At 50.9% G+C, this 23,680-nt stretch overlaps 1 protein-coding gene across 2 annotated transcripts; it reads right to left on the bottom strand.

Moving 5' to 3' along the window:
* Nucleotides 1–553: 553 nt before the first annotated feature.
* On the bottom strand, nucleotides 554–23,405 carry YIPF1 (Yip1 domain family member 1). Of its 2 annotated transcripts, none has more exons than XM_036758297.1 (10): nucleotides 23,365–23,405; nucleotides 20,096–20,177; nucleotides 19,540–19,703; nucleotides 19,134–19,214; nucleotides 13,049–13,136; nucleotides 11,884–12,000; nucleotides 9,948–10,114; nucleotides 8,310–8,492; nucleotides 5,172–5,299; nucleotides 554–1,087 (listed from the first exon to the last, which is right to left on the bottom strand). In XM_036758297.1, the coding sequence occupies exons 2-9, from the start codon at nucleotides 20,124–20,126 to the stop codon at nucleotides 5,204–5,206; spliced, it is 927 nt and encodes a 308-aa protein (XP_036614192.1). In that variant the 5' UTR covers nucleotides 20,127–20,177; nucleotides 23,365–23,405; the 3' UTR covers nucleotides 554–1,087; nucleotides 5,172–5,203. The 2 variants fall into 2 exon arrangements, with proteins under 2 accessions (XP_036614192.1, XP_036614191.1); XM_036758296.1 differs by lacking the exon at nucleotides 23,365–23,405 and adding an exon at nucleotides 23,186–23,299.
* Between the last annotated feature and the right edge of the window lie 275 nt (nucleotides 23,406–23,680).

Below are 23,680 nucleotides of genomic sequence, written 5' to 3'. Positions count from 1 at the left end.
GGGCTTCCCAGGGGCGTGAGGCTGCCCGCACTCTGCCAGTCCGCTCAGACGCTCCCTTCCACCCCAACTCTCCTACACCGGGCTTCCTAGGCCTGACGCCGCAAGCCCCTTTCATTTGGAGCCCAGGGGAGGGACATGTCCAGGGGCACACGGTGAGTGGGCAGCAGACCCCAGCTCCCTGACCTCCAAGCTTAGCACTCTTCCCCCTCCACACGCCGACTGATCTTCTCCTACAAGGATTTGGAGGACACCGTTCCAGCCTCCAGCATGTCACCTGATGGGGAAGACGCCCCATGCCCAGGACGAGGGGACGGGGCAGCCTGTGAATGATGACGTGTGGGCCAGCAGCGGAAGGGGCCAAAGCCGGGGACGACAGGAGGCACAGGAGAGCAGCAAGAAAGAGAGAAAACCCCAGCATGATGACAAGCCCAGCAGGAAGCTACATCCGGGCCTCAGGCCTCGGGCCTCAGCCATGCTGACCTCATTTCGGGCATCCTCCCACTGCCATCCCGGGGTGGGCACATAAGCAAAAGATGAGAGCAGAGAGCTGGGGCATTCTGTGAGGTATTTATTGCACCACTGTTTGAGTCAATGGCCTGGAATCCGGTCACCCAAGACCCCAGCCCCAGTCCCACAAGAGCTGGACTTACAGTGAGCTCCTCAGAGTCCCCAGTGGAGTAGAGGGAAGCGAGACCCCAGCTCCCTCCCTGGCCTGGAGATGCTGGGCAGGAACATGACATTAGGCGTTCAGAACTGCTGAGCTTCTCACCCACCAGCAAAAATGATAAATAATTCACGTGCTGTGGACACAGCTCCAACAAGCAATCAAGGTCACAGGACTGCGGGAGACAGATGTCAGGACAGATACCCAGGCCCAGCCATGACAGCCAAGGATGCCAAAGATGAGGAGGAAGAGAAAGCCCATCCTGGGAAGGGGGCAGTGGTGGGGGCTGCACAGCATTGAAGTTATTCACAGGCTGGTTGGTCTCCAGGATGGTGACCTCCAGAAGCCCGGGGCCTGCAGGGGGGTCCATCCCTGTGTCTTGGGCTTCCATTATTCCTCAATCCAGGAAACAAGACAGCAGACCTGAAAATACGAAAGGCAGAATTGGGGATGAACAATTGAAACCCCCCCGTACTGTACCCCCTCCATCATCCTGGAACCCCATCTGCATCAGGTTCTCAAGGAGCATCTCTGGCTACCACCTGCCCAGCCTTGGCTGTACTCCTGCTACCTGGGTGGCCTTGGACAACTCAGTCACTTAGCATCCCCGGGCCTCAGCTTCCCCAGCTGTAAAATGAGGGGGCTTCTCACTTGCTTAAGGCCTCAGAGCCAATCCTCCTACGCCCCAGCACAAACACCCCTGGCTCCGTGAAGCTCTCCCTAATACCGTCCTCCTCTTCCCCAGCAAGAAAGGGTGCACCCCGTCCTGGGGTCTTTTCAATTCTCAATCTGTACTGCTGACTCCTGTTTTTTACATCTCTGTTATTTCCAGATATATCCCAGCCCACCCCCCTCTCCTACTCAGCAAGCCAGCCCTGGTAACAAAGGGGGCAAACCACTGTCACCTCAGCTGATCGCCAGCCTCTGTGAAGGAGGGAGGTGAGCTTCCCCCCTCCTCTTTGGGGACAAGTCTGATCATGGTGGTTACAGGCTGTTTCGTGGTGGTTTCCTTTGGAGTTGTTTGCTCTGCCCCTGCTTCTGCTTGCTTTCTTTGCCTCAATTCCCAGAACATTTCCCCTGCTCCCTGGAAGGACTCAGACCCACCCTCCCAGGACAGTGGCCTCCATTTTCCAAGATGGACACCTGCTTTATTCCCAGGTCTTTGCTGCCACAAAAAGGGCCACCGCAAATACTTTGGTCTCTGTCCCTCCTGAGGCCTCTCCCTGCACACTGTGAAGGAACATTTTCACTGGTCCAGCTTTTGTTTTCAGACAGTTCAATTTCCCCCTATACCCTCCCCCATACCCTCCACCCATACTGTTTCAACAATCCGGCTAGCAGCTTCTGTGGGGGTATAAGATCCACCCACAGCCAGCACCCAGAAAGCTACCAACAGCACAGGTTCTTTCGATCTGCTTAACTAAGGAAAGCAAGGTGAAGGTGTTGACAAGCTTACTTTAATTCAGCACACAAATATCATTCACTTAGTTCAGGGGAAGAGACCAGCATACTGAACTTCAGAGCAAAATACAAACGACTTACAAACATCAACAGACAGACCAAATACAGATTCATAGTTACCAACATTTAGGTTCAGCCTGGGAGCTCAGAACAAGGGCTGGCCCAGAGTCACGCAAGCCACCATGGCTGTGGGTAAGAACTCCAAAGAAGAGACAGCCAACCCCTGGTTTTATATCTTTTTCAGGGTCAGGGGTGAGTCACACATGCAACTCACCCACGTGACCTAGAATCTTCACAAAGAGGCGACTTAAACCCACGAGGTCTAAAAGCCTCTGCTGTCCCAGACGTAAACTAGGCCCTCCCTGGAGTTAGCCCTACCTTGGGCCCCACCTTAGTTGCCAATCCACACCCACTAAGGTTTTACACCTAACAGGGGTTTGGGCCTGGGGCAAAGCACCTAGTAAGGCTCAATGAAATACACTGAATTACTCAAAGGGAACAAAAGCCAAACTCTTCAAGGGCACTTGGTTGAACTAAGTGCTAAGGAGCCCATTTTGCTTACCAACACACATACCCTTCCCCCCATACCCTTCACCCTATATCCTCCCCCTATTCCTACCCCAAGAGACAGCCTTTAGAACAGAGAATGTCTTTCAAAAAGCAAAAAAGAGAAAAATAAATCCATGAAAACCAATGACAACATTGAATAAGTCTGATCTAATTATGTGCAGCATCCCCCAGCTGTGGCCTCTAGTCTCTGTGGAGGAGTTGGGGGTGGGGGGAAGGGGGTGGTTTATTCCTCTTTATAATTTTTACCAGCCACCCATTTTGGTTCCACCGACATTGTGACAGTCAATGCATATATTGTTTTCCTGGCTCAGTTGACTTCACTTGGCCTCAGTTAGGCAGCCGGACAGCACCCTGCATACAGCACTGGACTTGAAGTCTGCAAGACCTGAGTTCAAATCTTCTCTCAGACACTTCCTAGCTATGGGAGGTCACGTCACCTTCTCTCAGACTCAATTTTCCCATCTGTAAAATGGGGACAGTACTAGCAGCCGCCTGCCAGGGTTGTCATGAGGCCCAAATGAGGTGATGTGGAAGGAAGAGCTTTACAAACCTGAAAGTGCTCCAGATAAGCCAGCTGTTAATTATTACTAGTGTCTGCTGCCATCAGTCTCCCCAGGATTCTCTGCATTCATCACCCACATCTTTTCTTACAGCATGGTAACATTCCACCATATTTGTGTCCCACAATGAGGTCTGACATCCCCCCACTGATGGGCACCTGCTTTGTTTCTGAGTCTTTGCTAACCCCAAAAACCTGGGGCCCCGAGCAATTTTTGCACTGGCAAAGAACTGGAAACCGAAGGGGGAGCCCAGGAAGGGGGGAATGGCTGCCCAAACTACAGCAGGGGAGGAAAAGGAAATAGCAGAGGGGACGGTTGCAGAGAAACCTGGGAAGACTCGTCTGAACGGATGCAGAGAGAAGTGAGCAAAACCAGGAGGGCCACGCCGGCCATGACAAGACAAACAACTAGGAAAGAAGCATGGGAGCTGATGCCCAGGAGGTCAGCCAGGTCAAGAAAAATACAGAAAATCAACTAACCCGAAGGGAATGGAGCGAAACTACAAAAAAAGAGCCTGGCTCCAAAGGAGAAATATGAGATGGCACCCCACCAACCCTGGCACAGGCAGGGTCCCCAGGCTGGCACACAGCACAGACACTCTGAATGTGTCAATCACTTATGCTGATTTTTTCCCCTCTTCTTTTTTTCCTGTTTTTTTTTTTTGTCTTTAAAAATGTTACTTGCTATATGAGACAGCCTGTTGGGAGGAGAAGGGGGAAAATTACAGTGAGGTTAAAAAAAAAGACAACACTAAAACTTACTAAAAAACCCTTTTTAAACTCTGATCAGCACAGTGACCAGCCAGGATTCCAATAGCTCAGGCTGAAAGTGGCTCCTGCCAGAGAGGGGCCGCTGAGGCAGGATTGTTTTTGCTCATCATGCCTATCTGTCACAAGAGCTGTTGTCCTTTCTTTTTCTGTGGGGGTTGGGGAGGTGAGGAGAGGATGTTTCCATTAATTGAAAAAATAATTTAGAAAATAAATGCATGTTGATTTGAGCTTCTAATGCCTGGGTTTTGTTGGTGCTGTTGTGGTCTGCCTTCAGCACCCTAGATTCAGTCAACAGGTTCTAAGTCTGGACCTCGGCTTTACTGTCTAGGTGGCCCTGGGTCAGCCTCCTCCCCGGCCTGGGCCTGAGCCCTTTGACCTCTAAGAGGAGGGGCCTTGACCAGATGGCCTTTCTGCCTCATGCCAGATCCAGCTGCTGCTTCGAGGAAGGAGCCCAGAGTCCAGGGCAGGGAAGGGGTTAACATCTCCTCCAGCAGCAATGCTGATTTACATGGTGAAGGTTATCTTGACGAGCAGAGAGGTTAGAAACTATTATTTCTTGAGGAGAGCTCGGGCCCAAGATTACAGTAAAATGCTTGGCCAGGCCATAAATCTCGAGCAGCCCGGGATCAGGATGGCCCCTGCTCATCGACAAGGAGATTGATGTCTCTGCCAGAGCGGGGCTGGAGGGGCCGTTCATCACTCTCTCTTTGGGAGATCCGAGCACTCATGTTTACAGCCTGGAGGGGCAGATGGGGGAGGAGACCCAACTCACTGTCCTGTGCCTAGGCCTGTGCTGAGATCAGGGAGGCAGAGGCAAAAAAGGAAGCATCACCCTATGAGGGTGATGCTGCTTAGGCCAGGAAGACAAGGTGCCTTGGGCAGACTACCAAATGGGACCCAAAAAGACACCAATGCCAAAGGGATTTCCGGTTTTAAGAATAAAAATTCTTCAGCTATAGTCTCCATACTCCACCCCACCCCTCAATCAGTGAACTACCCAATTTACTCCCTTCTAGAAAGATAAAAGGGTCCTCAGCCTGTCTCCTCTGACAGCTTGGTGGACACTGGGTTCCTTGTGGCCTACAAGCTATCTGGGTTATTTGAACACACTGAAGAGCAGGGAGATGAGACCCTGCCATGACTTACAGTCCTCGTCACCCAGCCCAGGAAGATCCTCTTCACCCGACCTTGACCGTTCCGGCTGTTTGCTTCTGAGTAGGAGCAGGGGTAACCACAGGAGGATAATCCAGCTCGGGGGCGTCAAAGAAGTATGCCTAGAGGAAAGGAGACCCTGTGATAGAGAGCTCAGGAGAGGAATCTCTACAAGGTCACAGAGCTTCATGGTTAGAAGAGACTTCAGAAGCGGCCTAGGTCCAAACCCATCAAGATAGACCAGGCCAGCATTGTTGGTTATAAGGGAGGATTCTACTGTGGAGGGGCTGGAAAGTGTCAAACACGTTTTAAAAAAGGTCATCAACAAAACTGCTTTTTTAAAAAACTGAATGGTCTAAAACCCAGAATCGTAAGATTTAGAGCTGGAAGAAACCTTAGAGATTGCCAAGTCCAGGGGTCCTGAATTTAGGGCACATGAATTTCTTTAAAGATTCTAATAACTGAATTTCAGTTGAACTGGTGTCCTGTGTAATCCTCTCTCTTTTATTTTGTGCATTTAAAAATATGATTCTGAGGAGTCCAGAGGCTGCCCCAGATTGCCAGAGAAGTCAGAAAAGGGGAAGACCCCCTGCCCTCAGCCAGCCAGCTCTCCTGTTTTCCTTCACCACATGGCCTCCCCACCCCATGCCCAGTACCTACTTTGTTATCATAAGGCTCAATGGATCAAGACATGGAGTCCAGTCCCCTCTTCTGGCAGATGAGGAGACGGAGGCCCAGGGAAGGGGTGGGGGAGCGGTGGGCACCAAGTCCTGGGCCCAAGGTCACACAGAGAAGTGTCAGGGTTGGCATTCTGACTGCAAATCCAGAATTCTTCTCCCTATCCCCAGCTGCCTCCCATGGTTTCCAGGGAGATTTGGAAGGGCTCTTAGACCATCTGGTCAAAGCTGGCCCTTCAACTCAAAGGTAAGGATCCCGAAGACTGAAGGGTCTGTCCACAGACACATACAAGTTGGCACAAGAGCCCGTTTTGAACCCAGGTCCCTGGACTCCCAGGACTCTGCCCACAGTAGCACCTAGCTTCAAACTTCTCCCCCGTGAGCCTGTGTCGGGAAGCTCCAGAGGGACCAGGGATGCCCAACCCGGACATAAGAGCTGCATGGGGCAAGGGTTGGCTGATGGAGCCTCCCTCGACCATAGCAGGGCGCCTTCGAGGGTGGCCCAGGGTCACACAGCTTATACAGGCAGGTGGGGATGAGAACCTGCCCACCACACCATACTGCCCAATCCCCGACCTCTGGCCCTTGACTCTTCTAAACCTCAGGTCACCAGTGTCTTAGGAGAAGCTTTTAAGGAGGGAGAAAACCTCTGAGCCTGTCCTGGAGACGCCAGCAGGTGCTGGACAGAGCTCAGAGAGCAGGGCCGCCTCACACCACCCTCGTCACCAGCAGGGGGCGCTGGCAGAGCGCGCCAAAGGAGGTCTGAGAATGCAGCAGGAGAGCTCCTCCACAGCTTTCCTCGGGAAGCGGCCAACAGCTGCTTGTTGCTGCACCTCCCCCATGAGACTGTGAGTTCCTTGAGGGTGGTGCCTGGTATTTGTTTGATCTCTGTTTGTATCCCAGGGCTTAGCACCAGAGCCTGGCACATGATAGGAGCTTAATGACTGTGTAAAGTACTTTGCAAACCTTAAAGTACCGTGTAAATGCTGCTTATTTTTACCTGTGTGATCTTGGGCCTGGGGGACTCATCTGTAAAATGAGAGGGCTGGATGTGGGGTCTTTTCACCTCCACATCCCTCTCCCCCCAAGGAAGCAGAGAGGTCTTGGTCCCAGCTACTTTCATGGGGGCAGGGAACTTCCGGAGAGGAAACCTCCTCCCTCTGATGAAGACTGAGGACTCATGGGTCACTTAAGAGCGGCCTGGGAAGCAGACCCTGCAGGTATATGTCGTATATCGGCCACATTCAGGTTTACACGGGCTGGATACAGGGAAAGTGCAGCCCAGGGATGTGAAACAAGGCCATGGCTCAAAGCTGCACAGACAGAAGGAAACGAGGGGGCTTCCTCACTTTATCTTAAATGCAAGTAATAATGATGAAGATGATAATTAGAAGCAGCTAACTGGTACAGTGGATAGAGTTCTAGGCCTGCAGTCACAAAGACCTGAGTTCAAATCCAGCCTCGGACGCTAGTAGCTGTATGACCCTGGGCAAGTCACTTAAACGTTGTCTGCCTCAATTTCCCCATCTATAAAACGGGGTTGATAGCAGCGCCTCCCTCCTAGGGTTGTTGGGGGATCAAATGAGATCATGGTAAAGCACTCAGGGCAGTGCCTGGCGCACAGTAGGGGCTGTATAAATGTCTGTTACTATTATTATTAGACATTAGCTGTTACTTACACAGCACTTCAGGTTCACCAAGTGCTTCCCAGATTCCCTCACTTATCTCCAGTCTTCCCTGACCCCCAAACTTCTTCCCAGGTCTAGACCATGAGCCTGGGACCCCCAAAGCTCTGAGACCCTCCCAGCTCCCCATCCACGTGAAAGGCGCCTGACGATGGGCAGTGACCCACCCAAGGCCACACAGAAAGCTCTCCTGCTCTCCACTGTGCCATGGGACCTCACTGACTCAAAGAACACATTCCCTTTTGTATCACGGTCATCTGGGTTTGTTTACTAAGCCGGGGTGTAAGCTCCCAGAGGGCAGGGGACCACGGTAGCTTTATCTTCCTATCCCCTGAACCCTGTCCAGTGTCCTGCATGTTATGTAGTCTGGAAGCCCCCCACCCCCACCCCATGATGGGGAGCTCACTTTCTCATGAAACACCCCATTGCACTTTGGGATAGAGCTCTCAGTGTTCGGGGCTGAAATGTGTTTCCCTGAACTCACCAGTGAGACCTCCCCTCCTCACCCTCCCAGGATGTGGCAACAATCCTGGAGCCCACAGAGGAGCCCGCACGTTACCAGAGACCAACAGTGGGGCGGTGAGAATTTTGTCCCGGATTCAACCCAGCGCAATCCCTAATCTTGGGCAGGGGCCTCTCATCTGGGTTGGGGGAGATGCCCCCACGGGCCGTTCCAGCTCACACCTTCCTGGATTCCCTAACACTAATGCACTCATCGGTACCATCCAGGTTTGTGTAGCCACTGCGACCACAGAGGACCGAGCCCTTACCAAGCAGCCCACAGACAGGAGCGTGTGAAGCAGGATGATGGCCACAATGGTGGCGATGGCGATTCTCCGACTATCGTCTCGGACGGCGGGCCAGAACGTCATCACCAGGACAGAGCCTGAGAGGCCCAGGGCGACCATGACCAGGACCCAGCGCACAGCCTTCTGGGGGATGATCCACAGGATCTAGAGGGAGAAAGAGGGACCCTTCAGGGGGATGCTGCGGGCGGGCGAGGGTCTCATGGGCAGTGTAAACAAACACTGGCCCCTGTTATTACAGGGGCTTGTATGGCTACACTGCCTGAGATCTCATCAGGTTAGGAATCACTGTTCTCAAGAAACATGAGTCAAACCCCGTCTAGGTCAGGGTCCGTCAGCTGGTGCCTAAAGAATCTTTCTCCAGGGCTCCATGAACCTGGCTGGGGGAGAAACAAGCCCACCCATCTTAGCTTCACCAGTCTTCCAATGGCAATACAGCACTGCCTTCAGTTGTTTAAAAAACAGGAGTCTGAGAAGGGTCCCCAGGCTTGGGCGGCTGTCATCGAGGTCCATGACAAAAAACTAGTTAGGAGCCCCCAGAGCAGATGCCAGGCCCTGGGGACAGAGCTGCCTCCTGCCCCTGACTGGGTGGCACAGCATTCTCATCTGTGAGATGGGATTAATAATCCTCACAGACTTCTATCTCTGCCTCAGCCTGGCTGGGATGCTGTCCCCCTCACCTTCGTCTTTCAGAACGCCCAGCTCAAGCTCAGCTCAAGCACCAGCTCTGACATGAAGCCCTTCCTGATCCTGATCCCCGCAGCTGCATAAATAAGATCTACACAGGATTACAGAGGAAACCAATTAGACTGAAATGCAGCCAGGTGGCGCAGTGGATAGAGCGCAGGACCTGGAGTCAGGAAGACCCGGGTTCAAATCCAGCCTCAAACACTTCCTAGCTGTGTGACCTTGGGTGAGTCACTTAATCCTCTCTGCCTCAGTCTCCTCATTTGTAAAATGAGCTAGAGGAGGAAATGTCAGACCACTCCAGCATCCTGCCAAGAAAACCCCAAATGGGGTCACAGAGTCAGACGTGACTGGAACAAGAATCCAGGCTAAGAACTTGGCCTTGGAGTCACTAAGACTGGGGTTCAAGTTGGGTCTCCGGAACCTACTACTTAGCTCTTTAATGACGCAGGCAGCTCTTTAAGACAGTAACTTAGAGATGAGGTGTGATCTGCATCAGAGGAGAGTACCTTCACACTGGGAGTTTCCCACAGACAATGAGGGGACTGATAATCCTCAAACTTCTTCCCTCCTACAGATGTCTGGATGTCTGGATGATCAAAGGGCTATTCTAATGACATCGGCCATCTGCTTCTTGGAGCTGGATGACAATGCACATCAACGGCCCGAGGCCATGACTATGGCTTCTAGGAAAGGAGCCTGTCCAGGGCAGGCCAGTGGTGAAGCCCCTCAACAGACCAGGCCCAGAGGAACAGCTCTGCCCTCCCTCGAGGAAAAGGAGCTATGTCTTAGAGGCAGGTTGACCCGGCCTTCCCACCTCCAACCCCAGCACTCTCCCTGCACCACTGTTCCTTCCCCTTCCCAAGGAGCACAGCCACCGTACCTGCTGCCCCCTTGCCTAAAGGCCTGACTTACCGCCGTGGGGATGTAGATGAAGAGCGAGTAGCCGTAGACACACACAATCTCCAGGAATGAATAGCTGACAATACTCATCACCTTGCTGTTTCTCCACAGAAGAAAACCCCAGAGGCCGAGAGGGACCAGCCAGGCGTAGGCGTAGATGGCCGTGGCTGCGATGGACACTGGGGAAGACACCGAAGCTGTCTAAACGAATGCCTGTGCGCGTGCCAGCAGCGGCCAGAACAACCTCCACCCACAGCCACTCACTGGACCGGGCCACCCTCCCACAAAAGGCCGGCACAATTAAGTAACTGACTGGACAAGAGAAGACGCCACAGGGACACAGCTCTGGGGCTATGGGCGAGCATGTCAGCCGCGGAGAGCAGACCAACGATCCCCGTGGAAGAGGGCGTCCTCCCACACACGATAACCAGAGCTGGCAGCAGTTTCTTTAGCACATTTATTAAAATGCCCTGGGTACAAATGAACTTCCTTACCATGTTACTGAACGCTCTTACTGTCTGGGAAATGGGTATGTGAGTTCTTTGATGAATTGCTGGCAATGATGCCCAGTACCCCTTTCTTGTCTAAATAACGCTGCCTGAGTGGCTGACATGCCGCTCGGCAGCTCCTCTGAATGACGGGGTCCACCTAGAATTTGACCTTTCGATTCTTCCTGAAGCCGCAGAAAGCTTGGGAAGGAAGCACTTTCCTGCATTGTCTGTGTCTGGCTCCCCCTCCTTCCTCTCCCTCTTCCTCCCTTCTCTTTCTCCCACCTCTCCTCTCCTTCTATCCTCCCCTCTCCTTCTCTCTCTCCCCACCCTCCCTCCCTCCTTCCCTCCTCCCTCTCTTTAGGAATGCAGCTTCACAAAGCTGAAACGACCCCAAGAGGTAGCCCATCCTACTTTCTACTTTGGGCAGCAGCAGAAGGAAGAGCAGCAGTCATAGTAAGTCTGCTTCAATGTCCAACCAGAGCTGAGCCTAGGAGTAGGCAAAGGAGACAACTGCCTAGGGCACCATAGCCAGGAGGGGGCACAGAAAAGGGTTGTTTTTAATATGACTATTTATAAAGGCATGTATTTTTAATGTCAAAAAAATCCCAGTTACTGGGCTATTCAGCCAATCAACAAACATTACATACCTAATGTATACAAAGAACTGTGCTGAGGGAGGGTCAAAGTTAAGACACAATCCCTACCATCATTCAATCGATCAATCAACTAACATTCATTAATCACCTCCTATGTACCAGACACTCTGCTAAATATTGCAAATACAAAGACAAAAATGGAAAACGTTGTTATCAATGACAACCTGGGTTTAAATCCCAGCTCTGTTGCTTAATTAATGATTTTTTTTTAAGCAAGTCACAGAGCAGTGTTGGGGAGTAAGGTAGAAGACTGGAAAGGTAGGAGTGTGGCTAGGACTGGAAGGGCCTGTATTGGATTCTGGAGGCAATAGGGAGCCAGAGGCAATTACTGAGCAGGGGAGGTGACATGGTCAGACCTGCACCTTGACAAGATCACTGGGGGGGGGGGGGGAAGGGGAGGAATGCCTGGAAGGCAAGGACCATTTCCTATTTGTCTCTGCATCCTCAACAGCTAGTACAGGACCTGACACAGAGTAGTCACTTCATAAATAAATGCTTGTTCTCTGCCTTTGTGCTTAATAAATGGTTACTGATTGACCGACTGAGAAATCCTACTATCCTGGATGAAGGCCCAAAGCCTCCGTAAACAAACACACGGGCAACCTGACTGCCAAACCATGCCCAGCACACACCAAGGCCCTGTACCAGCTCTACTGACATTACCAGTTTTTCTCATGAGAAATGCCCCGACTGGCCCAAACGTGGCGTCATCAACAGCACCCATCCCTCTCTACCCCAGGCAGGCAGACGTCAGCGGACATCGGCTGACAATGCCAACAATAGCCGGAGTGAGTCCCTGACCTTTCCGGAATTCTGGTACATAATGGAAAGTCTTGTCCCCCAAGTGGATAAGGAAGTTGGAGAGATTCCCACTGATGGCGATGGCAAAGACCAGGGTGGCACATATCCAGAAGGGTCCTGTGAAGGAGACAGAGCACAGGGAGCAGATGGGATGAGAGGAGACACAAGCCTTCGCACTTATTCTCACACATACACACACGTGTGTGTACATGCACACATATGCACAGGCAGCACTAGACTGCGGTTGCAAACATCCTTTCCCTCTCCCTGGACTGGCCCAGGAGAGAACAAAGAACTTCAAACAAAATCGACACCTGCCTAATGTGATTATCTCTTAAAGGCCAGAGCCTCTATCAGTTATTAGCTGGATTAAAGACTTGCCAGATTAGGGACACAGATCTCCAGCAATCAGTGAACCACAGAATTCCCACTACATGGAACGACAGGTCACCCGGTCTCTGCTTGGAGCCTCCAGAGACAGGGGCGGCCTGATCTAGCCTTAGATAATAACCCTACTGGCTCTTCCTTCCATTGGACCCCTATTTGCCTCTAAAACATTCCCCATTGGTTTGGCCATTCCAACCCAATCAGCATTTATTAAATCTGCCAGAGTGTTGTAAACATTGAGCCATAAGGGACTCGAGAGGCCCCCTCATCCAACCCCTTCTTTTTAGGGAGGAGGATGACGCAGTGATCTGCCCAGGATCACACAGCTAGTGAAGTATCCAAGGCAGGATCTGACCTCAGGCCTTCCCGACTCCAGTTCCAGGCCCCAAGTGTCTGATATGGACAAGGCCCTGGGGACCCAAAGTCAGAAAGGAAAACAGAAGCAGGCCCAGGCCAAGACAAGAGGGAAAGAGTCCCCAGGACAAGGCTCTAAGTTGGGGCTTGAAGGAATGTGAGGATTCAGGGGGAGGAAGAACACCCCTCACAGGGAGGGGGGAGATCAACAAATTCAAGGGATGATGGGCACTTCCCCTGCAGGCTCCTGGTTCTGGCCTCTGGGGCCAATCCCCCTTGCACAGGATAGCTAGTTAAGCACCTGCAGGTAGTCCCCATCAGGCCATTCCAAGGCTAAGCTTGGCTCTGCTTGGCCAGAGGACAGAAAAAGGAGCAGCTGGAGAAGAGCAGCTTACAGGAACGAGCCTGGACTGCCAGCACCCACCGTAGAGATCTGGATTGCTTCGGATATACAGCCTGACAAAGTTTCTCCCAGGGATGGGCAGAACTGAGCCTTTTATCCTGTCGAAGACCTAAAAACAAGACAGTGGAGAAGTCAGAGATCAGAGACATGAACCTGGGTGGGCAGGCACTGCCACAGCTCCTTTCTCTGTATCCTCAGGGCCTTCCACAGGGCCCGACACACAGTAAGCATTTTAAAAATGCTAGCTGACTGACTGGGGATGGTGTGAAAAAAGCATTGACCTGGAATCCAAAGGCCTAGGCTCAAGCTGTGAGAGCTGGAGGAGGTCACTTAACTCCCAGGGGACTGTGACCTCAGTGTCTGTGAAAGGACTCTACCGTGGACAAGGCGCCGGGCAGCTGTAAGGGGAGTGCAGAAGTGAGAATATCATGTTATAGAAAACTTATGTCTATTGGGGAATCAGAGGAAGTGTTCGTGGCTATGCCGAGTAATGATGGGAGATGATGACGTTGGCAGCCCGACTCTAGGGTTTCTTTTTGGGAGAACAGAATCTCTGGGCACAAGACCTGTCTCTCCAGGGGTGTTTGCATCCCAAAGAACCTAATAAAAAGCAGAATAGAGAATAGACCATTGCCCTGAGATACATGCCAACAAAACAGGAAGTCTAAATGATAGAGATGAATATCTACAAAGTATAAAATTCCCAAAGTAACCAATGGGAAAGTGACAACCGTGCTACCCATGATCAGAAAGAGAAATTGGCCAAGCCGTAAATGAAGCGCCACAAATAACCACCAAGTGACTGTGCTCCATGCCAGGGGGAATTACTGGCAAGTCCATTCCCTAGGATACTATCTACACTTCTCTTAAGAGGAATCATTCCTAAAAAGGATGTCCATTATCACCCCTACTATTCAATTTGGTACTAGAAATGTTAGCTTTAGCAATAAGAGAAGAAAAGAAATTGAAAGAATTAGAATAGGCAAAGAGGAAACTAAGTTATCACTCTCTGCAGATGATATGATGATTTACTTAGAGAATCCTAGAGAATCAAGTAAAAAATTATTTGAAATAATAAACAACTTTAGCAAAGTTGCAGGATATAAAATAAACCCACATAAATCCTCAGCATTCCTATGCATTACTAACAAAGCCCAACAGCAAGAGGTAGAAAGAGAAACTCCATTCAAAGTTACTGGAGACACTATAAAATATTTGAGAGTCTATCTGCCAAGACAAACCCAGGGCCTATATGAACACAATTACAAAACACTTTTCACACAAATAAAGTCAGATCTGGAAAAACACCAGTTGCTTGTGGTTAGGCCAAGCCAATATAATAAATATAATATAATAAAAATGATAATTTTACCTAAATTAATTTACTTATTCAGTGCCATACCAATCAAACCAACAAAAAATTATTTTACAGAGCTGGATAAAATAATAACAAAATTCATCTGGAAGAACAAGAGGTTCAGAATATCAAGGGAATTAATGAAAAACAAATGCTAGGGAAGGTGGCCTAGCCATACCAGATATTAAACTGTACCATAAAGCAGCAGTCATCAAAACCACCTGGTACTGGCTAAGAAACAGTCATGGATCAGTGGAATAGGTTAGGTACACAAGATGCAGTAGTCAATGACTACTCTTTGATAAACCCAAAAAATCCAGCTTCTGGGCTAAGAATTCACTATTTCACAAAAACTGCTGGGAAAATTGGAAAATGGTAGGGCAGAAACTAGGCATAGACCAATATCTTACACTGTATACCAAAATAAAGTCAAAATGGGTTCATGATTTAGGAATAAAAGCTGATACTATAAGCAATTTGGGAAAGCAAGGAATAGTTTACCTGTCAGATTAATGGGAAAGGGAAGAATTCATGACCCAACAAGAGATAGTGTTATAAAATGCAAACTGGATAATTTTTATTATGTTAAATTAAAGTTTTTGTATAAACAAAGCCAGTGCAACAAAGATTAGGAGGGAAACAGAAAATTGGAAATAATTTTTACAACCAGTGTCTCTGATAAAGGTCTCATATCTAAAACATACACGAAACTGAGCCAAATTTATAGGAATACAAGTCATTCCCCAATTGAGAAATGGTCAAAGGATATGAACAAGCAGAGGAAGAAATTAAAGAGATCTATAGTCATATGAAAAAATGCTATAAATCACTATTGATTAGAGAAATGCAAATCAAAACAACTCTTAAGTACCACATCTCTCCTGTCACATTGGCTAACATGACAAAACAGGAAAATGATAAATGCTGGAGAGGATGTGGGAAAATTGGAACACCATTACATTTTTGGTGCAGTTTTGAACGGATCCGGCCATTCTGGAGAGCAATTTGGAACTATACCCAAAGGGCTATAAAAAATGTGCATACCCACCAATATCACTTCTAGGGCTTATATCCCAAAGAGATCATACAAGTGAGAAAGGGACCCATATGTACAAAAATATTTATAGCAGCTCCTTTTGAGGTGGCAAAGAATTGAAAATCAAGGGGATGCCCATCAATTGGGGAATGGCTAAACAAACTGTGGTATATGAATGCAATGGAATACTATTGTGCTGTAAGAAATGAGGAACAGATGGCCTTCATTATAACCTGGAAAGACTTATATGAACTAATGCTGAGTGAGGGGAGCAGAACCAGGAGATCATTATAAACAATTACAGACACACGGTATCTGTAGGGACTAATGTAGATAGACTTGGCACTTCTCATCAATACAAGGTTCAAAGACAGCGCCAAAAGACTCATGATAGAAAAAGCAATGCACATCCAGAGAAAGAATTACAGAGTCTGAATGCAGATGGAGGCAAACTCTTTGCTCTCTTTTTTCCCCTTCTTTTTTGGTTCTGTTTCTCCTTTTTCATGATTCATTCCAATGGTCATAATTCTTCTTTACAACTGGACTATTATGTAAATAAGTTCAGTGTGAAGGTCTATGTAGAACCTACATTGGATTACATGCCGTCTTGGGGGGAGGAGGGAGGAGAGGGAGGGAGAGAAATTTTGGAACCCAAAACCTTGTGGAACTGAGTGTTGTAAACTAAAATAAAAAATAGATTTATAGAATTTAAAAAAAGGAATCACTCCTTTGTTTTAAGAAATGTATTATGTTTTCTTTAAAGTCATTAGTGTTGGGGCAGCTAGGTAGAACAATGGACAGACCACTAGTCCTGGACTTGGGAGGACTTGAGTTCAAATCCTGCCTCAGACACTTGACACTTACTAGCTGTGTGACCCTGGGCAAGTCACTTAACCCCAACTGCAGGGGCAGGGGTGGTGGTAGTTATTAGTGGCCATGTAAAAACAATGTGTCCTAATTTCTAAAAGTATAAAAGTATATTTGAGTTTCCTCATAGAGGCCCAGACTGAATCAAAACTTTCATAATTGTGGCAGAATCACAGAATGCTCAGCCTGCAGCCTGGTCACTTCTCGGAAAAAGTATGCTAGTTTAGTGCTGCAGACAGGGGTATGTGTGTAAATGTTTAACAATCAGCCCTCCAGAATGAAAAACGTGTTTGACACCTATTAAAGTTTAATCTGTATTATTAACATTTTCTCAATCACTTTCTTAAGTTTCGACAATCAACAATACAATAAATCAAACCTTTGTGATTTCTGAAACATAAATGCTCACATTGAAAATTTAACAATCAGCTCTCTGGAGCCAAACTGGCTCTAGCATACCCCCTAGCTTAAGGTCATCATGTCCAGCCTTGGGGGGCAACGTTGTGAGTCTGAGAGCACAAGAACTCCTGGGTCCCTCAGTCAGTGCTAGCCACATAGAGGAGATGCGCTTCTCAGAGGAAAAGACGGCTGCTATCATGAGAAGTCCAACCCCTGGCCTGACTCATCGAATCTGGGCCTTGTGTCCATCCAGTGTAGGGACATGGGGACTGTAATGTATCTATTATTCAACCATCATACAAACTGCTTCAGGTTCAGATACATCACGGGAGAGCATAAATCGGTAGTTATAAGTTCCTATTGCTTGCTTAAGTCTTTGTCAATGTGCATTGGTGAGTCTTTTGTGTTTTTAGCTTTTCTTTGTGAGGAGGAGAAAAATAGCTGTCCGAAATCTGACCAACACTATATGTTGAGTACCTTTCTAGTCCCCTCTTTGGGAGAGACCATGGCCACGAGGTAAGTGTTAAGTAATTTTCTGCAGGGCTCCAGAGTAGGAGCATAAAGAGCCAAAAAGTGTAAGAAAAAGAGCTGGAGCCCCTCTTTTGATGAGCCAGGTTTCCCCAAAACTTTCCTGATTGCTTTGATTTGCTTACAAGTTGAGAGGACATTGTGGGGGACTGCTTTGGATCTCATTTCTTGGGAACAAGGTCATTGGCTTGGATTGTTGTGGGTCAAAATCACTCCTTTGTTCTGGCCCATAAAAACGGGGTTCCGATTACAGAGTCAACTCTTTCACCCCTTTTCAGAAAGCTCCAGAGAGCAGCAGAGCTAAGAAGGAACCTAGGGCACAAGCTGGGGGTGGGGGGGAGGGCATGCCCCCTGCCCCTGGGAGCCACAGACTGCACGTTTCAATAGGTTTGGGCTCCAGAGAGGAGGCCCAAGAAGCAAGTTTCTGTGGTGTTGGCCCCAGCCCAGAGAGGCAGTGGCCAAGACAGCTGTAAAGAGAAGGACCACAGGGCCCACAGTGACAGGGCCTGGGTCCCAGCCTCCTGGAGGAGCCTCGCCCTGCCCCCCAGAGAGGGCTGCGCATCCTGGTCTCAGAGGAGAAGAGGAGTGGGTGGCATCCGACCCCAGGCAAGGACTGAGCTAGGACAGCAGCAGACCTCACGCTCTGCTCTCTACCCGTGACCAGGAGTGACCTGAATGGAGAAGGAGGAGGCTTCTCTAGGAGTCCCAAGCGCCTCGCCTTCCCAGGGTAACCGAGTGTTCAGGGTAATGCTCTCAGGTCAGAGGCTCGTGGGGGTCTGAGAATGGTCTCACCTCACTGGAGGGCTAACTTCTCTAGCAACTCCAACTTCCATCTCCCTTCCGCAGGAGAAAGGTTCTTGAAGGCTGGAAAAATGCCCCAGGACCCAAAGGGAAGGGAGGCGAGTCCTGGCAGCTATCTAGAGGCTACCATCACCACTGTTTAAATGTACGTGTTTGGGGCAATTTTGTGGGGAGGAAAGAAGCTGTCCTATGCCCGGTGTGTCCTGTTATCTTGAGGGCTTATGTGGGAGGGGAGTGGGAACAGTGTGGAATACAATGGGAAGGGGGCTTGATGATGAACCTCAAGGACAAGAAGGAACAAAGCACCTCTCAAATATTGTCTCATCTTCATTCAATCCTCCCAAGAACCCTGAGAGGCAGAGACACTTTATAGATGGGGACCTGGGGCTGAGAGGCTAAGCACAGCATCACCCAGCTAGGTGTCTGAGGCAGAGTTTGAACTCAGGGCTTCCTCACATCAAGGCCAGCCCTCGTCCAAATTTAGAGTGAGTGAGGTTGGGTCTAAATCCCAGGCTGCCATTTACTACTAGAAAGTAAAAGCCCTTTTACTCCCCTGGGGTCCAATCTCTCTGATCTGGGGAGACCTATCTGTGAACCACTGCAGCCATGATCTGACATCTCCTGGGGAGAACAATAGGTGGGGGCAAAAGGAGCAAGGAGACCGAATGTCCCCCAGACTGAATCCAGGCCACCTCAGCAGCTGGGCCACAGAGAACCCAGAGAACAGTGCTAAGAGGGTGCCAGAACAAGTGTTATCTTCCCCAAGTTACAGGAGGAGTCAGAGCCTTGGACCGGTAAAGTGGCTAAGCATGAGTGGGAACCTCTTGTGTGTGGGGCCAAGGGCATCAAGTCTAAATCAGGGCTTCTCCTGGGGTCCACAACCCCCCAGGGTCAGGGGGTAGATTTCAGGGACTCTGGGAAACTGGATGGGAAAAAGGACACCTTTATTTTCCCCTAAGCACCTCTGCCACACACACACAGACTCTCTAGGCCATTCTCCTAACACCCCCCCAACACACACACATACATACACACAACACACACACACACACACACACACACACACACACACACACACACCCTCCCCTGCCCCCAAGAGGTGATAGCAGTACACGAACCTGGTAGGTGTCCACATCAAAGAACGTTTGGTAGTATTCGAATGTCCAGAAGGGGGAGCTTCTCTTCTGTCCGGCCAGGAGCTGCCAGGGGAGAAATAAACACGCTCGACGAATGCCCACTCAGGGCTGGGCCCCCTTATTATGATACAAACATGAAGAAGTGGGGGTCCTTGTTCTAGAGCCTGGGATGCTTCAGCCCAAGGAATGGCTCCCTAAGAGAGTTTCAGGCATCACCACAGGAAACAAACAGGAGAAGGTCCCGATCAGGTGAGACGGGACAACCTCTAATTCAGTGCTTTAGCCCAATTTAAATACAGACAGCCTGGGACACACAGGAAGGTCTCAGGACCGATCTGCCATGGCCATGGCTGCTAGAAGGCGAGGCCCTGGGGGCGGCCCTTCTCACCTCCGTCTTATCTGAGTCACTGTGGCTCAGGAGTTCTTCATCCTCCTCCCTCCCGGAGCCTCTTGGGAGGCCCCTCGGGGTGGGGGGCTTCTGGCCAGGCTCCTCGATGGTCACAACCGTGGCATCCTGTGGGGCCGGAAGCAGGTTGGCCTCATCGCCAAATTCTGCAGACGAGAACCCAACAGAGAGAGGGGCGTGTCAGCTCTGCACCTGGAATCCCCAAAGGATGCTGGGGAGGAGGCGACCTTGCCCACGGCTTGCCTCAGAGTAAGGGGCAAGGCCCTGGACAATGAAAGGCGTTCTTTTTTTTCTTGACCATTAGAAAAACTGTGAACAAATCTAATACGGATTAGATTAGCTGAATTTCCTTCTCTCTCAGCCTCTTCTCACCCTGCTAGACTGTAAGAAGGGCAGGGACCACGTCATGGTCATTCTGCCATCATCCCCAAACCTAGCCCACCTCTCAGGAAGCAGCTGCATACAGCAGGCACTCGCTAAGAGCGCAGTCACTGCTCTCTGGGACAGGGTCCTGCCGGTGGGGCTGGACGGTCATTACCTTCAAATTTTAAGTCATCGGCAGCTGCCATTCATCCGGTAGGTTCCCTTCCAGTGATTGAAAGGAACGGTTGCAGGGAGATCTAAAGAAAGGAACATTCGTTGTAAATGGTCCAAAAAATAGAAGAACTGGGTAGTCAGAACCACTAACATTTGGGGAACCCTTCAAAGTTTATAAAATGCCGTGACCACAATCACCTTGTGAAGGGGCATTGTTCAACCCCATTTCCCTGGAAAGAAAACTGAGACTCAGGGAGGTCAATCAACTGACCAATCGCCCGGCATGTACTTGGAGCCTCCTGTGAGGCCGGCTCCACACCAAGCCCTCCCTTTGTTCACAAGCCCACAACCAGCTCCATCTCAATTCGGGGCCTGCCTGGCATTCTGAGGTCCCTTTAAGGCCCACGTCCCGCTCCCACCCCAGGTCTGCCCTGGTCCCTGGCCCGAGCCACACAGCCATCTCTAGCAGAGGCATGTCAAGCATTGTCAACCTGTCAAAGTCACGTGACATGTGGGGGACAGAGAAGGCCCAGCCCAAGGTCACCCAATAGTAGCCAACCCTCCTGGTGTATCATCCAATGTTATTCTTATTCCTAATCAGAGTCTGAGAACTCCAAGTACTCTCTTTAAAATGGGGATACCAAGGGATTAGATCTCCCGGATGTAGCGGCCCTCTCCCTTCAATACCTACTAAAAAGAGAGAGAAGACAGAAGAATGAATGAATGTGGTCCAGCCATTTCCAACTCTCTGTGACCCTTTCTGGGGTTTTCTAGGCAGAGATACTGGAGTGGTTTGCCATTTCCTTCTCCAGCTCATTTTACAGATGAGGAAACTGAGGCAAGTGACTTGCCCTGGGTCACACAGCTAGTAAATGTCGAAGGCCAGATTTGAACTCAGAGTCTTCCTGATTCCAAGCCCAGTGCTCTATCCACAGTGCCACCAAGCTGCCCCCTCAGGAGACAAATACGAAAGCAATGACAGTCTCTGGCCACCAGGAAGTTAGAGACAACACACATATAGTAGATTGACACACCCTGTCCAGGTCCAATGGCTAAGACTGGATCACAGCTCCAGAAATAAACTGGGGGGGCAGGGTGGGGGGGCATCCAAGCCACCACTAATCCCATCTGCCCCAATGTCCCACTCAGATCTCCTCACCCCACGCACCGTGCTCTCTGGGATGCCTGTTCCATCATTAACAAGCCAGACTTCATCTATACCTTTCCCTTGGTCCATCCTCCATGTTCTGGCTCTCCCTGGTAACACACCCTCTGCAGGGCTGGCTGCTCCCTCCCTTATTCCCACCCATCAGTTGTGGTGGGCAGCTGGAACAGTCCTAGCTCCCCATTGTCCCCCAACCAGCATCACTCCAGAAGCTCTCTTCCTTCTCTGGCCTACAACCAAGCTGGTCATCCAAACCAGGGCCCTGCCTTCCCTCAATGAGTTTGGTGAATGGCTCCCAGTCTCTTCCCCCCCACCCCCAGCTCAGCTCCAGCCCTCATCCTAGGGCACCACACCGGGACTCCCCTCAAAGGCCCTCACCGCCCAGGATCACAGCTTCCTCCTTGCCCAGGACCACCTCCTCTACCCCAGAGATGATCACAGCCTGGATCTCGCCATCACCCACACACCCCAATCCCAAAATCTGAAATTCCTTTATCTGCTGGCAATCAGGCTCTGTGCCACCTCTTCCTCTGCCTTCCAACACCCAGCCCTGTCCTCCATCACCACTGGGACCTCTAACCAATCCCTCCCACGCTCAGTTCCATCTCAGGCCATCACCCCTGAACAGCGACCCCCCCAGTTCAGCTCTACATTCAAACACCTTGCTGAACCCCGACTTTGGCCCACTCCCACCACCTGCTGCAGGGGAAGACCAGGATGATCCTCCCTAAATGACTCACTCTCGGCCTCTCCACTGACACTCTTCCAAATGATTTCGCCTCTCCTCAAGCCTTCCATAGCATCCTCTCGGCTAAGAGACAAGAACAGAACCAATCTCCCCCGGATGCCAAAGCGATTTTCCTAAGCTCTTGCCTCCCCCTCACTCAATAGTAGTCACTGGCTCCCTATGACTTCTCTGCGGGCACTCCACCCAGATATCCGAAGCCACGCAGGCCTCCCGCTGTTCCTGACCCTCCTCTCCCCCCATCGCACCTCCGAGCAGGTGCCTTTCCTGGGAAACTGCTCCCTTCTGTCGCACATACACACCAGCACTGTAAGTCATGCGGCCGCTGCTAAGGCTGAGCTCCCGGAGGGCAGCCTCAAGCTGTCTTCGGGCTCATCACTATCGTTACTGTTACTAAGCGCTAATAACAGAGCTTGGGGACAAGCGGACACAAAGTATCTGCAAAGTATCTTGTAGACCCAGGGACCGCTAAGGTGGAGGGAATCCCGGAAGGCCTCTGGAGGAGGTGCTACGACAGAGCCTCACTGGGGGAGACCTGGGGGGGAGGGGGGAGAGGGGGCATTATGAGCATGGGGGGCAATCCAGGCATTGGGGGGGGTGACAGGTACAAAGGGGGAGGGGCTAAGATGGGAAGTCGCTCCTCTAGGCCCCTGAGCCTCAGCACACACATCTGTGAAATGGGATCCTGGTGCTCTGCAAACCTAAAAGGGCCAGAGGTTCCATTTATCATTCTTGGTCCCGAAGGAGCTTGGGGGGGGGGGCGGGGAAGGGGCACCGATGCTCCATAAGATCACAGAGCCAGACCAGGAAGATGCCGCCAAGACCCTCTAGTTCAACCCTCTCTCCTTACAGATGGGGAAGCTGAGGCACGGAGAAGCAAAATGACGTGCAGATGGAGTCTGCATTTGAACCCAGGTCCTGGGACCCCACTTCTGGACCAGGTGGTCAGAAGCCCTCCCTCTCACCCCTTCCACGCCTTTGGCAAGAACCTGGGCTGACACTGCCACTGTGACAGAGAAAGGAAGGGAAATGGTCAAGGCATTCAAGGCCCCGCGCTGCTAAGAGAGGGACACTGGGGGTGTTTGGGTGGGGGCCGTGGGGAGACGCTGGGGCGGAGGGATGATGGAGGAGGGGCCGGGGCTCGGTCGTTCACCCTCCCCACGGGGTGCCCAAACTCTTACCTGGCCCAGCTCAGACGCCGGACGGACGGGACGGGGTAGGGGGCGGGGGGCGCGGGGCGGGGGGCGCCTCGGCCTCAGTTCCCTCTGGCTCCGCCTCCACCTCCGGCTCACGTTGCGTGGCGCGGGGCGGGGCAGGGGTGGGGCCTGGTTTCCTTCCCTCCCCTCCCCCCCGTACTCACCGCGCTCTTAAGGAGACAGGAGCCCCGGTCCTCCACGCCGCACTGCGCAGGCCCGAGAAAGTAAGGACCACCTTCCCCCCCCCCACTACTGGTCTCCGCCCCTCCCGAGATCCGGTCTCTTAAAGAGACAGGAGAGTCGGTCCAGGAGGATCCTGGGACTGAACAGAGGAAGGCCCCGCCTCTCAGTAGAGCCGGAGCCCCACCCCGCAAGCAATGGCGGATCCCAGAGGACAACGGAACCGGAAAGACGGTTCTCCCCGCCTCTCCCCTCAAAGAGACAGGCATCTCCGCCCCCCCGCCCTCCTCTATTAAAGAG

Source organism: Trichosurus vulpecula, chromosome 4, assembly GCF_011100635.1.
Source record: "Trichosurus vulpecula isolate mTriVul1 chromosome 4, mTriVul1.pri, whole genome shotgun sequence".
NCBI lineage: Eukaryota > Metazoa > Chordata > Mammalia > Diprotodontia > Phalangeridae > Trichosurus > Trichosurus vulpecula.
This window is presented reverse-complemented; position numbering and strand designations above follow the sequence as displayed.

Coding starts and splice junctions, on each gene's coding strand:
- YIPF1 (XM_036758297.1), bottom strand. CDS start 20,126: ATGGCAGCTGCCGATGACTTAAAATTTGAAG. Junction 13,137..19,133: donor TTGATGTGGACACCTACCAG/GTTCGTGTACTG, acceptor TCTTGTTTTTAG/GTCTTCGACAGGATAAAAGG. Junction 5,300..8,309: donor TCCTGTCTGTGGGCTGCTTG/GTAAGGGCTCGG, acceptor CCTTTCCTCTAG/GCATACTTCTTTGACGCCCC.